Genomic DNA, 14,307 nt, shown 5'->3' on the forward strand with positions numbered 1-14,307 from the left:
CCACGAGGCAGCCTACTCCAGGTAGAAACAGCTGTCCATGTGCATTTGAGGACGTGATGGCAACGCTATGTGCTAACTTGGAGCACGCATAATTAAAGGGAAGCAAGTTCCAAGATCAGACAGTATTTCACTTCCCTTCCCAGCAGGCAGGCAGACATGACCTCTTCTGCTTTTGGCTCCTATACAGGAGGCAACACTCTCTTTTCCTAATAGTTGATACAGTTTTCAGCCCTATTTTAATTTTTTTTAAGTGATATAATTATTAATCAAAATAAATATTGATAAACTCCATTTGTACTTTAGGCAGAAATTCTGTTTTTTTTATTAATTTATTTTTGGCTGCATCGGGTCTTTGTTGCTGTGCGTGGGCTTTCTCTAGTCGCGGAGAGCGGGGGCTACTCTTTGTTGTGGTGCGCGGGCTTCTCGTTGTGGTGGCTTCCCTTGTGGTGGAGCACGGGCTCTAGGCGCACAGGCTTCAGGAGTTGCGGCTCGCGGGCTCTAGAGCACAGGCTCAGTTAGTTGTGGCTCGTGGGCTCCAGAGCACAGGCTCAGTTAGTTGTGGTGCACAGGCTCAGTAGTTGGGGCTCGCGGGCTGTAGAACACAAGCTCAGTAGTTGTGGCGCATGGGCTTAGTTGCTCTGCGGCATGTGGGATCCTCCCGGACTAGGGCTCGAACCCGTGTCCCCTGCACTGGCAGGCGGATTCTGCGCCACCAGGGAAGTCCCTAGGCAGAAATTCCTAACTAATTCAAAGCAACTGAGGGTCAGGCCAGTATAAATAAATGAGTTATAAATAAACCTATTCTCATTAGTTGAGAAGCCTTTAAAAATAAGGCTCTTTCTTTTCAAAGGGCACATAACAACCAAGGCTCTGTCAAAACAGTCACCATTCAACTGAATTAGACAGTTCTTCAAAAAGTTTAAAAGGAAGGTTGTCTTAAAATTGGCTTATTAATTATAAGGATAGTTTATACCCTGTGTTTAAAAATATAATCTCCCCTGAGTCTTATTTATCCCAATAATTACATTACGAAGAAAGAATTTAGTTGCAAGCAAATGTAAATGAAAGATTATATCCTCAGACAAGTCTTAGCATCACCTACAAGATCGTGTGGACCTGACAGCTTCTGATGCTCGGCAATTCCACAGGAAGGAGGCGGCATGTCAGCTTCCTGAAGCGCAGGGCCGCCTTTCTACACGAGGCTCAGACCTCTGTCCATGCTCTCATTAGAAATAACCCCCCAGGGGTCCCCCTCCGTCAGGCAGGACCTCCCGAGTTCTCACGTTCCTTGTCAACCACCCGAGCAGGTGAAAGAAGACCAGCCTTTGGGAGTCTTTGCACCTCTGGCTCCTCTACCTTGCTTCACTGAAATGGAGGGGGAAGGGCTGTGGCAGCCATGGGGCTGGAGAGCTAGGCCAGGGCAGGCCTGCTGGGCCCTGGGCTGCCCTCTCCAGAGGCAAACAGGCCTCCTCTCAGCACCTCTGACAAGGCCCCACCTGGTCACGGAAGGATGCTCACAGGATCTTACTCTCCTTGACAGTAAGAGGGGCCGTCGCACAGGGAATGCTGGCTGAGTCTGGAAGCCTTCCGCCTGGGCTGGCTTCAAGTGACCCATGACTGCGGGAGAGTCTTGCTGCTCCGCAAGTCTCTGCTCACCCCTTTATAAAATGGGGAGTCACTGAGGATAAGGTGCAGCAACAGAGGGGAAAATATGCTACACAGAAGCAACACCCTATGTGAAACACTCCCCATTCTGTGCTGGGGATGTGTTTGGGTGCTGCTGCTATGTACTTTTTGCAACAATTCAGCTGTTGCCATGGGGCGTTTTCTGTCCGTTTCTAATGGCCTGATGGAAGAGGCAGCATTTGGAGGCCGTGGTTTTTGAGGAGGGCATGTCAGAAGCAGCAGGAGTTAATGCCAGCACTTCTCCATAAACAGACGCACACACACAGATTGACCCGAGAACGAATGCAACCATCATTTTAGCTCCCCAGCTGGGGGAGGTCCCCAGGAGTGATTCACACCTTCCCGCTCAGGACCTCTGGACACCCCAGTGGCAGGGAGCCACATGCTGGTGTTACCTTGTAGAAATAATCTGCAGCTTCTGTCATTTCTGAAAAATTGGTCTCAGAAAGCCCGGCTTCACCCAGAACTTTAATCTTCTCTTGAATCAGGGGCCTGTTGGGGAGAAATGAGCTGCAGTGGAAACAACCTGCACAGAACCAGCAGACTGATTATAGCGAGACCAGCCCCTGTCCTTATGAGACACGCTCACTGTTTCACATCTCTCCATCTCTTCAGGCACAAACGCCCATCCTGAGATACTGACCTCCTCTCTATTGTAAACCAACCAAGTCAGGGCTCACATCGTCAGGCTCAAAATTCTTTCTACTGGAAGATGTGTAGGAAATAAATGCTACTGCAACAAAAATTTGAACCTGGCACTGTTATGAGCTGCTCAGTTAACAAATCCATTAACAGAAAGGGAAGTAGGGGCAACCCACACGCAAAATAAAGGTAAGATGCCTTAGTCATAATGCTGGAAACAGAGATAGGTAGTGGAAACTAATAAGATAATCAAGAAACAATATGAGGAAGGAGGAAATGGAACTGGGGAGGGAGCATTTGGGGAGTTTTGGCCTAAGTGATGGACATGAAACCCCAGAGTTAAAAATCTGACCCCATCTCTGCTAAGGAAGCGCTACACGGCCCAGCAGCAGCACTGTAAGACGTGGCCTTACGGAACCAGCACACCTCCCAAGGGGCCAGGGGGGCAGTCTCCCTGACTCAGCAAACACCTTCACGTCTGGGAACAGAGTGTATTACAAACAAAATTCCACCTACATTGCATCCCAATAAGTTCTCCTCCCTTGTCTCAGGTCAGTGGGAAGGAGCCACATCCCCTTATTCCTACAGGATTTCCTCATGCCTCCTGCAGCCACCAGTTAACACTATGCAGGAGGTCAAACAGGGTCATGAGGAAAGGGGGAGCGCACTACTAGCAGGTCTTCTGTGTGGATCCCTGGAAACCTGCCCCAAAGCAGAGGCTCTTAGGGAGCAAAGGAAATACGTCATCGGTGTCGACCCAACTGCCGGGCCAGCCAGGGGCCTCACCAAAGGTAGTCATCAGCCGTGCCTCTTGCCACCAGGTAGTGGATGCCCACAGAGCTCGACTGCCCGATGCGGTGCACCCGGTCCTCAGCCTGCATCAGCACCTGCGGGGCGGGGATCGGGACGCATGTCGGTCAAGGCTGGAAGCTGCTCAGCCAACCACAGCAGGTGGCCTCTTGCCCCGGAGCCTCACCACAACCCTTCCTCCTCACTGCGTGTCACGTGGCAGGGGGCCTGCAAGCCTCTGTCCACAAACGGTCTGTCATCTGACAAAAGGGAGAAGCAAGCACAATACTGGTCAGCAGGGGGGACCTCGATCTGCAGCTGGGTAGCTGTGGATGACCCTTCAGGGCCGGGCCAGCTGCTGGGCGCTGCAGAGGGAGAGCCAACTTCAGCTCTGCCACCAGCTGTGACGAAGGAGACCCGGCACACTGCCACTCTTCCTCCGTGGAATGAAAAGTTATCTTCTAAATAGATAGAGATACTGCGCCCAGGGAGAGGCCATATATGATCAGGGGGTAGGGTGGCTTTTTTATACGGTGGAAAAACCCTACAACGAATAATGAAAACCAAGAACATGGTTTCCATTATAAAATGCCTTCACGCTCTAAGCCCAGCCATCGTTACAGCCGTCGCCGATGTGTGGTCGATGAGAGCCACACTGGTCAGAACATCAGAAGGGAAAGAACTTCTTTCTGGAGTTGAGGAGAAAACTTTGAGTCCAAACAAATGTCTTCCATCTGCTGCCACAGCTGATCAGATAAGGCCAGTGGGCACCCTGGGCGTGTTCAGGGAATACCGACCGCAGTCGCCCTATTGTGGCCCCACAGGTAATGTGGCTCCCGGGGGCGGTTGATAAAAAGGGGCTGAGGCTGGGAAGCCAGAGGCCTGAGGCCAGGGCTGCCACGTGCTCCCCTTAAGTGACAGCTATGCTCTTGAGCTCTCTGTGCTCCAATTTCTTCATGGAGACACGGATCATGAGACTCCTAAAACTTCAATCTTCCCATTGGTAATAAGATGGTCGATAAGCCTACTACTTAGCAGGTTGTTGTGAAGACCTAATAGCTGGCCAATGGATGTGCAAAGTATAAGCGTGTTTATCAGGCCTAACAGAAACAGAGGGAAGATGACGCAGGCACCAGGGGCAGCGCACAGAAGCCCCACTCGCCATCCCCGCCGCCCCCCGCCCCCCGCCCCAATGGCTCTCTCTGCCAGCAGCCAGGAGTACGCCCCTCACCCCTGGGTTCCAAAACAGCTCCGCGAACACCACCAGGTCAGCCGAGGAGAAGGTGAGGCCCATGTTGGCGGCGGTGATGGACAGCACGGCCACGGCGGGCCCCTCCGACAGTTGGAACTGCTGGCACAGGTCCTCACGGTCGGCCGAGGAGGTGGAGCCATCGATGCGGATGTGCTTCACACGCTGCGGGAACAGGAGAGGGAAGCAAGGTGGGCGCAGGTGCGGGGCCTCGGCGGCACAGCTCCAGGGACACAGCCCCGCGCTGCTCTGGCCCCAAGCCGGGTGGAGCATCAAGCTCGCCACTCCGTACTGCTTTCCGAGCTTCTTTCCTGGTCTTTCCTTTCCTTTCATAATTGAAACTTGTGTTGAGATAACTGTAGGCTCGCATGTAGTTTAAGCAATAATACAGAGAAGGATTCCTCGTATGATTTGCCCAGTTTTCTCCACTGGGAATATTGGTAAAACTATAGCATAATATCACACCCAGGATACTGACTTTGATACAATCCACTGACCTTATCCAGATTTCCCCAGTTTTACTTAAACTCCTGGGCGTGTGTGTTCCATACAACTTTATCTCGAACGTGGGTTTTCACGTATCTGCCTTCACAGTCGAGACAGTGAACAGTTCTAACCACACAGGGATGCTCTGTAGCCCATTTAGAGCCCTGCCCGCCTCCCTCCTGCTTCCCCCTCACCCACCCAGTCCCTACTAATCTGTCTTATAATTTTTTTTTTTTGCTGTACGCGGGCCTCTCACTGCTGTGGCCTCTCCCGTTGCGGAGCACAGGCTCCGGACGCGCAGGCTCAGCAGCCATGGCTCACGGGCCCAGCCGCTCCGCGGCATGTGGGATCTTCCCGGACCAGGGCACGAACCCGTGTCCCCTGCATCGGCAGGCAGACTCTCAACCACTGCGCCACCAGGGAAGCCCTGTCCTGCATTTCTAAAATGTTCCATTTAAGGAACATTTATAAATGGAGTCAAACACTGTGCAACCTTTGGGGCTGGGCTCTTTTCACTCAGCATCACTGCCCGGAGAGTCACCCGTCGTTGCATGTACAGTTGGTTCACACACACCTGTAGCTCATTCCTTCTCATTGCTGAGCAGTGTTCTGTGGCAGGGATGTACCATGGTTACCTATTCACCTTGGGCAGGACATGTGGATTGGTCCAGCTTTGCACTACTACAAATAAAGCTGCCCTGAACATTGGTGTACAAGTGAATGTAACTTTTCACTCCTCTGGGACAACTGCCCTGAAATCAACTGCTGAGTTGTATCTGATAGTTGCATGCTTAGCTCAGCTTATTTTCTTTAAAAAAACAATTTTTTTATTTGCAATTAAAAATTTAATTTTAATATATATATATTAAATGCTTTATAACCTTATGTAGTTATGTCTTGTTATTCACAGTAGTTATGTTCTATATAGTCATTATTATAAAATCTGAATTAGCAAATCCTGGATAATTTCCCCTGGGGAAACACAGGATTAGGTTCCTGAGATCAGCTTATTTTAAGTGGTATTTATTGTTTTCTAATGATAAAGACAGACATTATGAGGAAAATAAATTACCGATCTATTTTTTCCCATCACTCTTTTCTCAATGTGTTTGCTACATCTTTTAAATAAAAAGTTCTATATCTTGCTTTTCTCTGACAAACATTATATTGTAAATAAACTAAATTATTAAAGTGTTTTCTAAAACATGATTTTTAATGGCTGTGTAATAGTTCATTATGCAACAATAGTATACTTTAACCATTTATCTATTTCCTCACATTTGGGTGGGTTTCCACTTGTCACTAAAAAAGGATGGGCTGTCTGCATGTCTCAACTAAGAAGTCCGCATGCTACAACTAAAAGATCCCACATGCCGCAACAAAGATCTCGCATGCTGCAACTAAGACCTAACGCAGCCAAAATAAATAAATTAAAAAAAAAAAAAAGAATGGGTTGGCAAATGTCCACCAACAGGTGAGTGGATAAAGTGTGGTACATGCATACAATGGAATATTACTCAGCAATAGAAAGGAATGAACTGTTGATACATGCAGTAACATGTATGAATCTCAAAATACGTTGAGTGAGAGAAATCAGATTAAAAAAAAAAGGAGTACACACTGTATGATCCTGTATGATTCCACATTTATATAAGGCTCCAAAAATGCGAACTAATCTACAGTGACAGAGAGCAGATCAGTGGTGGCCTGGAGATGGGAGGATGGGGAGAAACGGGGATTACAAAGGACAGGAGGAAACTTCTGGGGCTGACGGATATATTCACTACTGTGTGGCTGTTAGCAAGACTGGCGCCATCTTGGGCCCGTGCAGTTCCTCCTGTCCTTCCAGTGGCCTTACCTAGGGCTGTCCTGTAGTGAACCTCTTCTTTGTCATCTAGGGCTTCGTAGTTAATAGATACTGTTTAATGACCTTTAGGTCCAGGTGGCCTGTATGCTCGGTTAGTCTCCAGTGATGACAACCTTCACTGACGCACTCCTGATGCTCAGGAGGCTAGTAACCCACCATAGATCTGGACTTAGGAGTGCACTTCCTGTCTCCAAGCACACACCCCTATACTCTAGGTTAACTGTAATTGTCCCAGTGGCTCCTCAGCACTGCAGAGTGCAGCTGCAAATGCTCTGGATCACCATCTACCCAGGCCTACCCTCCATGTAAGTTACCCTTTACTAAATGGATCCACTGATGGTATGGAACTGCCTGCCTTGTTTTTAGGTCTCAAGATACCTTCTCAGTTCAGTGGGCACTTTTTGTTCCTTCTGTGCAACAACTACCTCCACTCTTGCTCAACTGTATACTTCAAATATGTGCAGTTCATTGCAGGGTAATTATACCTCAATAAAGCTATTAAAATAAAACATTTTAAAAGAGGGGTTGGGGGGCTTCCCTGGTGGCGCAGTGGTTGAGAGTCCGCCTGCCGATGCAGGGTTCGTGCCCCGGTCCGGGAAGATCCCACATGCCGCGGAGCGGCTGGGCCCGTGAGCCATGGCCACTGAGCCTGCGCGTCTGGAGCCTGTGCTCCGCGACGGGAGAGGCCACAACAGAGAGAGGCCCACGTACCGCAAAATAAATAAATAAAAGATGGGTTAGAACAAACCTGTTCATGGTTCTACAAGCAAGAAACATTATTCGGAAAGTCGACAGAAATGTTTCCGGAAACCTTCACCTCATTTCTTTGCTCAGATCTGACCTTGGCCTGCTTAGCAGTCGACACACAAACAAGAAAAGCATCCTGTGCTGAATTTCAAAGGGAGCTTACCTTCCTCTCAAGCTCATTAGTAACTGCACCCAAAACCACCTTATGGTGTGCAAACACTAGAAACTTCTCTCTTCCACTTTCCAGTAGGTCCAGGATATACTCACTGTATTTGACAATGACAACACAATAAATTAAACACATATGCAATCCAGCTGAGATTAATTACTGAAAAGTGACTGCATCTGTAGCAGATACCTTCTGGGTACCTGCCTTCCCAGCTCATTCTCTCCCTCCTCTGAGGGCTGACCTCTCCCCTTGCCCTCAGCAACTGTGGGGAAGTCATCTTCCGCCATATGCAGAAAGAGTTCTTCCATACTTTTTAGTCATCTCCCAAACACAAATAAATCAAAGTACCCTTATGTTTTACATGTCTCTGATAGGTTACTGAAACATTCTTATTATTACCTGGGGTCATACAAGATAATTAACAGTTTGCACTTTGGCTGCTACTATCATTATAATGTGTTTGCAATAAAAATTGAAGTGTTGTTTACAGATCTGAAAATGCCTGGGCAGGGACTGAGGGATTCTTGACAGTAATAAATTTCTGGCAATGTAGTACTGAGACGTAAGTAACAATACTGAAGAGACGTCAGGGATCGCCCTCCAGCTCCCTTCCACATCAGACTGCAAACCACACGGCCGGCAGTTAAGGCAGTGGTATACGTGAATTCTTTTTTCCAAGGCCAAGGAATACGGGTGAAAAGGCCTTGTTTACATGGTCTTTATTCTGCTTTTAATTTACTTCTCTCCTCCATCCACTGTGTTTTTTCTTGACTTTCTGCTCCTTATCTTTAGCTGTGGCCTTAAAGGAAGGCAGCGACCCCCAGGAGCTGTAGGGAGAAGAGTCACCCAGTTGGCAGATCCCAAGCTTGCCCTGGCACTCGCGCCCTGCAGAGGGTTCCCAGTCCCGGTACAGGTCACCGGTGGCTCCTGCACGGGTGGCGGGAAGGTCAGCTTCCTCAGACAGGACACAAGGAGCCCTCGCTGTGCCTGAGGCCATCCCCACACGTGGGTGTGTGTCTGGGCAAAGAACAGACACTGCTCTCCTTGGGGAAGGACAAATCTGCAGGGTCTCCTATCGCAGCACAGGCAGGTGGGGAAGAGGTAGGCAGACTCTCTTCTACATGTCGAAGAATGTTTTCAAACAACACTGTGACCAACTACGGTATGGATTTGAGTTCAGTTTGTGAATTGTTGGTACTAATAGAATCTACTTTAATTAGTTTGAGAGACATAAAATTTGCCATGACATAAGCAAAAAAGTTAACTGCTACAGCATCAGAAAGTCACAAGGCCATGAAATCAACTTGGCCAGCCATAAACACCACGGCCCCCAGTTTTCCTGACGCCTCTCACCCTCTACATCGCAGACGTGGCATTGCTGCTCTGCCCTTCCTCACGTCCCTGAGCTACCGAGCGGGAAATATCTGCCGACCACAATAACCTTCGCTCTATATTGAAAGATGTCCATTAAAATGAAAACGAACAACAGCAAAAATGGGAAGAAAAACAACTATCAGAGGAAACTGGGGTTTTAAGATTTATAATCTAATTTCCACTTACTAGCTGTATGATTCTGAAGTTTAGAGATTTACGTTAGATTTACTCAGTTTCTGCATTTTAACTTTATTCTACTGATCTCACGAGGAGTCTATAAATGTGACATGAGTTAACAGATGTCAAAACTGTTGGAAACTATAAATCACTATATAATTTATCATGGAATTTTGAAAAAGCATGTATAAGGTATGTTATGATTTGAATGTTTGTGTCCCTGCCCCCCAGTTCATATGCTGAAATCCGAACCCCCAATGTGGGGCCTATGGGAGGAGATGGAGTTAGTGTTCTTATAAAAGAGACCCCAGAAAGCACCCTTCCCCTTCCACTATGCAAGGACACAGCGAGAAGAGGGCTGTCTACGAGCCAGGAAAAGAACTGTCACCAGACTCTGAATCCGCCAGCGCCTTGAACTTGTACTTCCCAGCCTCTAGGACTGTGAGAAATACATGTTTGTTGTTTAAGGTGCACGGCCTACGATATTTTTGTCATAGCAGCATGAATGGAGTAAGACAAGGTATTACCGAAGTTTATTTATAAGGTGGAAAATGGTTAGATTTAAAATTCCTAAGGGAAATGGATGGCTCTGGGCCCAGCACTCAATGGACCCTGGATTTTGTAGGTCACAAGCTGAGACAGCGAGGGAAGGGGCTCACACCCATGCCATGTGTTATTCAGCAGCACATGAGAAATGTCAGTGGAGGCAATTCAGATTAGTGTCTGAGAGAGAAGTTTCCAGGCCATAAAAACCACATCTGGAGTTCACTGGTCTCTTAAACAGTATCATAAGTGAAAAGGGCAGTGCCCAGAGGGTGAAGGAGAGCTGCCCGACATTCAGGAGTCTTTGCGGAGAGTCTGTGATTTGAACAACACAGCGAACTCACTCTCCAACCACATTTAAGGGTGCAGAGGGAGAGGCCGGTGAGGCTGGGAGATGCAGAGGCTCAGTGAGAGGGCAGGGCAGGCTGTAGGTCTCCATCTATCCATGGATCTCGGTCCCCACAGCCAATCTGGGACCGCTCAACCCACGCTAAATTCATTTCATTGTAATTGAATCACTTGGACCATTACCCTGCCTGAGTCTCACACAAATGTTAAACAGTAAAAAATTAGGCAAGCTGCATGTCGTTAGACTTGCTTCAAGTTTCTATCTCAGTGATATGTGAAGAGCAGTGGGTTTTTCTTTCTTTAGCCAAGGCAGACAATTGAGATTTTTTCTTTCAAGTCAGTGAATAATTTTAAGAACAGAAATTATTACACCAGCTTTAGTTGAGAAGACAGAAGGAGACCAAGTGTGACAACAGCCACTTGCCCGTATCTTTTGAACAAACGATGGTATTCACCTTCTTTCTTATTTAGGTAAATGACAGCTGAAACATGATGTCTTTGGAGACGACCAGAGAATCTCCGTAAGGCAGCTTCCTGGTCTTCTGTGAAACCCCTAATTTTTTTCCTACAGGCAAGTGACCACAGTTCTCTTAGCAAGAGGAAAACTTCCCTTCAGTGTTTGGGTCACCCAACCCTGCTCATAAGTGGCTCCAGCTCCAGGTCACTTGGGTTAAGACGGGATCTCGCAGGGACCCCAAGCACATCCTGGCAGGGCTCCAGCGACAAGCCTACTTATGCCTCCTGGGTGATGGTGCCCTAAACTTTATATTCAAGGCAACTACCATTCAAATCGCTAATCATTTCTTACAGAGCAATAGAACCATCCTGACGGACTAAGATAACAGGTATTTCTTTTTAAAAAAGAGAGAGAGAGAGAGAGAAGTCGACACTTGGTGTTCACTTACATGACAGATGGGATTTTAGCTTCAGCTGTTCTGTTGAAGAAGAGAATAAGGGCTTCTTTCTGCTGCTGTTTCTGTGGAAGGAGAAATCGAGGGTTTGAAGTCTCCCACTCTGAGAACTCCGTGACACGCTGACATAATCATCACCACCAAGAGCTTCACAAATCCCAACATCCATCGCCAGAGCTGAGAGGCCCTGACTTACCCACGCGCTTCAGCCACGCCACAGACACTGTCTGCACTCTGGTTTTGTACTGGGAGACAAAGTAGCATTACAGATGTTCTGTCACCCTTCGAGAACTGTTGTGAGAATCCCATGAGGCAAGGAACATGCAAGCTCTTTGGAAGGGCATTGCAGGTAGTGCTTCACCATCCATGCCAAGCTCATGTGCTCAGCGGGAAGGCAGCCCTGCTAAGCACACCTATTTACTATAGGTATTACAGCCTGGTGACAACTTACACATGACAGTGGCCCACGATGTTCCCCCACCCCTTTCCTTCTGCCAACTTGTGTCCATACCCAACTGACTAAGCTCACCTCTAAGACTTACTGAATCATTTCCAACTGACCCCAACTAGTCTATTCTAGTATCATCTCAAAATGTTATTCACATGTTTCTGGCCTGTGTGCACAGAAGGTAATTGACTTCCCTCAAGAGGAAACGGTATTTTCTTTATAGTTTGCATCTAAATAAATCCCAATAAAGAATGCTAACCCAGGAGGTGCTTAACCAGTTTCACAACAATATGAGATAACATTTACCATTACTCTTGGGTTCCCAGAGAGGACAGATACTCTTACCATCCGTGGTGGGGCAGCCATCCCCTTCCACTAGCCAGCATGGGTTTATAGATACTCCTACATTTTGGGCCTGGGCCCTGTGAGGCCAGTGATTGACATGGCAGCTTCCTCATGGAACAAAGAAGTGACCCAACAGTAAAAACACCTATGGCCCGGAACTCATTAATAACTCAGGAAAGCAGCCACAGCTGGACTGTACCTTAAACTACACACACCACAGATGGTGAGAAAAGCTACCTGGTCAAAATCGTTTTTTGGCTTTAAATAGCATCTCTCCTCTAGGCCTTGACAAGAAAGAAGAAAGAGACCCAGGAACGACAGGAAACCGTAGGGGCACTGACGGGACAGTGAATCCATTTCATTTTCTACATGAGTCGTGGCAGTGGTGGGCACCGTCCCTCCTATTTTTTTTTTTTTTTTTTAACATCTTTATTGGAGTATAATTGCTTTACAATGGTATGTTAGTTTCAGCTTCACACGTCCCTCCTATTTTGTGGCAGCAGTTCAGTTAAACAACTCTAACCTCCCGGGAACTCACATTGAAGATGTGATTCTGTGTGTGTGTCTTAACTTGTTTCTCAGCCCCAGGCCCAGTCAGGATTCTGATGAGGCTCTGGACACACACTTTTCGCGTGTGGCCCATGAACTCACATGGAGTCCGTTCGTATCTCTCAAAGGGTCCCCTGCAGTAGGTTAGGCCCTCCAACCACCGAACGCGTCCCTAGTAGGATATGCTGAAGGGACAGTGTCAGGCTCCCATCTGACGACCTCACCCGCAGCGTGTACGCCTCAAGGAGACTGCACCCTACCCGTTCTCAGTCCGCAATTAAACTCCTGTTCCTTCAGAGACTCTTGTCAGGTCCTTCCCTCCCACCCACACTCAGGCCGCACTTGCTCTTAGAAAGGGAGAGGGCAAAACAGATGGAGAGATGGTGAAAGCACTTTCAGAAACCCTGCCCCAAGATTTAACAGGCAGAGCCAATGTGGGTGTGAGAAAACAAACATCATTACTACACACAGCTTGGGAGATGGGACCCTGGGCTAATAACCCTTTTGGGGCTGTTATCAATAGGTACCAAAAGTCTTCAAAATATGCCCATGCCCTGTGATGCAGCAGCTCACTCCTACAATTTACCCTCAGGATAGAATTGGAGGTACACAAATTCAGATGTAAACTGCTTTTTCAGCGTAGTGTTACTTAGCATAGTGAACAATTGAACTAACTTCAATGTCCAACTACAAATGACTGGCAAAATTACAATATAGCCAGGTGAGAAAACATCATGCAGTCTTCAAATGTTATGTTTTAGAAGAACAACAACAACATGGAAAAGGGTACAGATAGTTTTGTAACCTGCTTTCTTCCCCACTTGATGTATCTTTATAAGATCCCAATTCTGCTTTTAAAATACATATGCTGCTTATTATGTACATAAGTTATAATATATAGAGAGAGATAAATAATATATATTTTAAAGCAAAAAACACATAAATTTTATAGAAAAAATACCAAAATGATATATGCCAAAATTATGTAATATAAATAGATGGGTTAATCTTTTTTTTTTTTTTTTTTGCGGTACGCGGGCCTCTCACTGCTGTGGCCTCTCCCGCTGCGGAGCACAGGCTCCGGACGCGCAGGCCCAGCGGCTCCGCGGCACGTGGGATCTTCCCGGACCGGGGCACGAACCCGTGTTCCCTGCATCGGCAGGCAGACTCTCAACCACTGCGCCACCAGGGAAGCCCCGGGTTAATCTTTTTTATAGTATAGTGATAAAAAACCAATGTGTTACATATTATACTTTTCTTTATTTGGCAGATTTTATACAACAGATATCTATTGTTTTTTCTTTTTTTTTTTTTTTTTGGTACGCGGGCCTCTCACTGTTGTGGCCTCTCCCGTTGCGGAGCACAGGTTCCGGACACGCAGGCTCAGCGGCCATGGCTCACGGGCCCAGCCGCTCCGCGGCATGTGGGATCTTCCCGGACCGGGGCACGAACCCGTGTCCCCTACATCAGCAGACGGACTCTCAACCACTGCGCCACCAGGGAGGCCCTCTATTGTATTTTTAATGTGGGAGAAATCAATAGTTTTATCTTAAAAAAAAAAGCTCCCCAAACTGATAGACATAATACTAGCCCATTAACTATCTTATTACTTCTTTTGTCAGCCATGGACTGGGAAATTTTAAATAACCTGCATTCTTTGTTCCTGCTTCTTAGATTTTTATTAAATTAGATCCACTGGGTTCTGAATTTATTTTTCTATGTTGGAATCTAAGTGGATTGTCAAATGGCAGAAAGGTGAGCTGATACTGTCACCAGGAAGTCTGCATGGACCAGTTCCATTTTTCTGTTCCTGGTCTTGCTGATCAAAAAAACGGCTTTAGACAAAAGATGATTAGAGTCAGCTTTTCTCAGCCTGTGAACAGCTATCTATTATTTTGGCTGAAAATGAGAAAAAGATTTCACTGTACATTATGTTTTATAAATTGGCCGCTTCACCTTGGCTTCTGTGATTTAAAG

The 14,307-nt window shown here is 47.1% G+C and overlaps 1 protein-coding gene across 4 annotated transcripts in view; it reads right to left on the minus strand.

Annotated features, from left to right (window-relative positions):
- Positions 1-14,307, minus strand: part of SMARCAL1 (SNF2 related chromatin remodeling annealing helicase 1) — a 53,585-nt gene that overhangs the window by 2,229 nt on the left and 37,049 nt on the right. For 2 of the 4 annotated variants that reach the window (XM_027121995.1, XM_027121977.1), the window contains 5 exons: positions 10,983-11,053; positions 7,630-7,732; positions 4,349-4,531; positions 3,115-3,215; positions 2,082-2,178 (listed from right to left, as the gene is read on the minus strand). In XM_027121995.1, coding sequence (XP_026977796.1) covers positions 2,082-2,178; positions 3,115-3,215; positions 4,349-4,531; positions 7,630-7,732; positions 10,983-11,053 — 555 coding nt within the window. Of the gene's footprint in view, positions 1-2,081; positions 2,179-3,114; positions 3,378-4,348; positions 4,532-7,629; positions 7,733-10,982; positions 11,054-14,307 lie in introns of those variants that run through there. The other 2 variants (XR_003436048.1, XM_027121985.1) reach the window with 2 other exon arrangements.

The sequence above is a fragment of the Aethalodelphis obliquidens genome, unplaced genomic scaffold, assembly GCF_003676395.1.
Source record: "Aethalodelphis obliquidens isolate GAN/ISIS:26980383/991018 unplaced genomic scaffold, ASM367639v1 scaffold2, whole genome shotgun sequence".
NCBI lineage: Eukaryota > Metazoa > Chordata > Mammalia > Artiodactyla > Delphinidae > Aethalodelphis > Aethalodelphis obliquidens.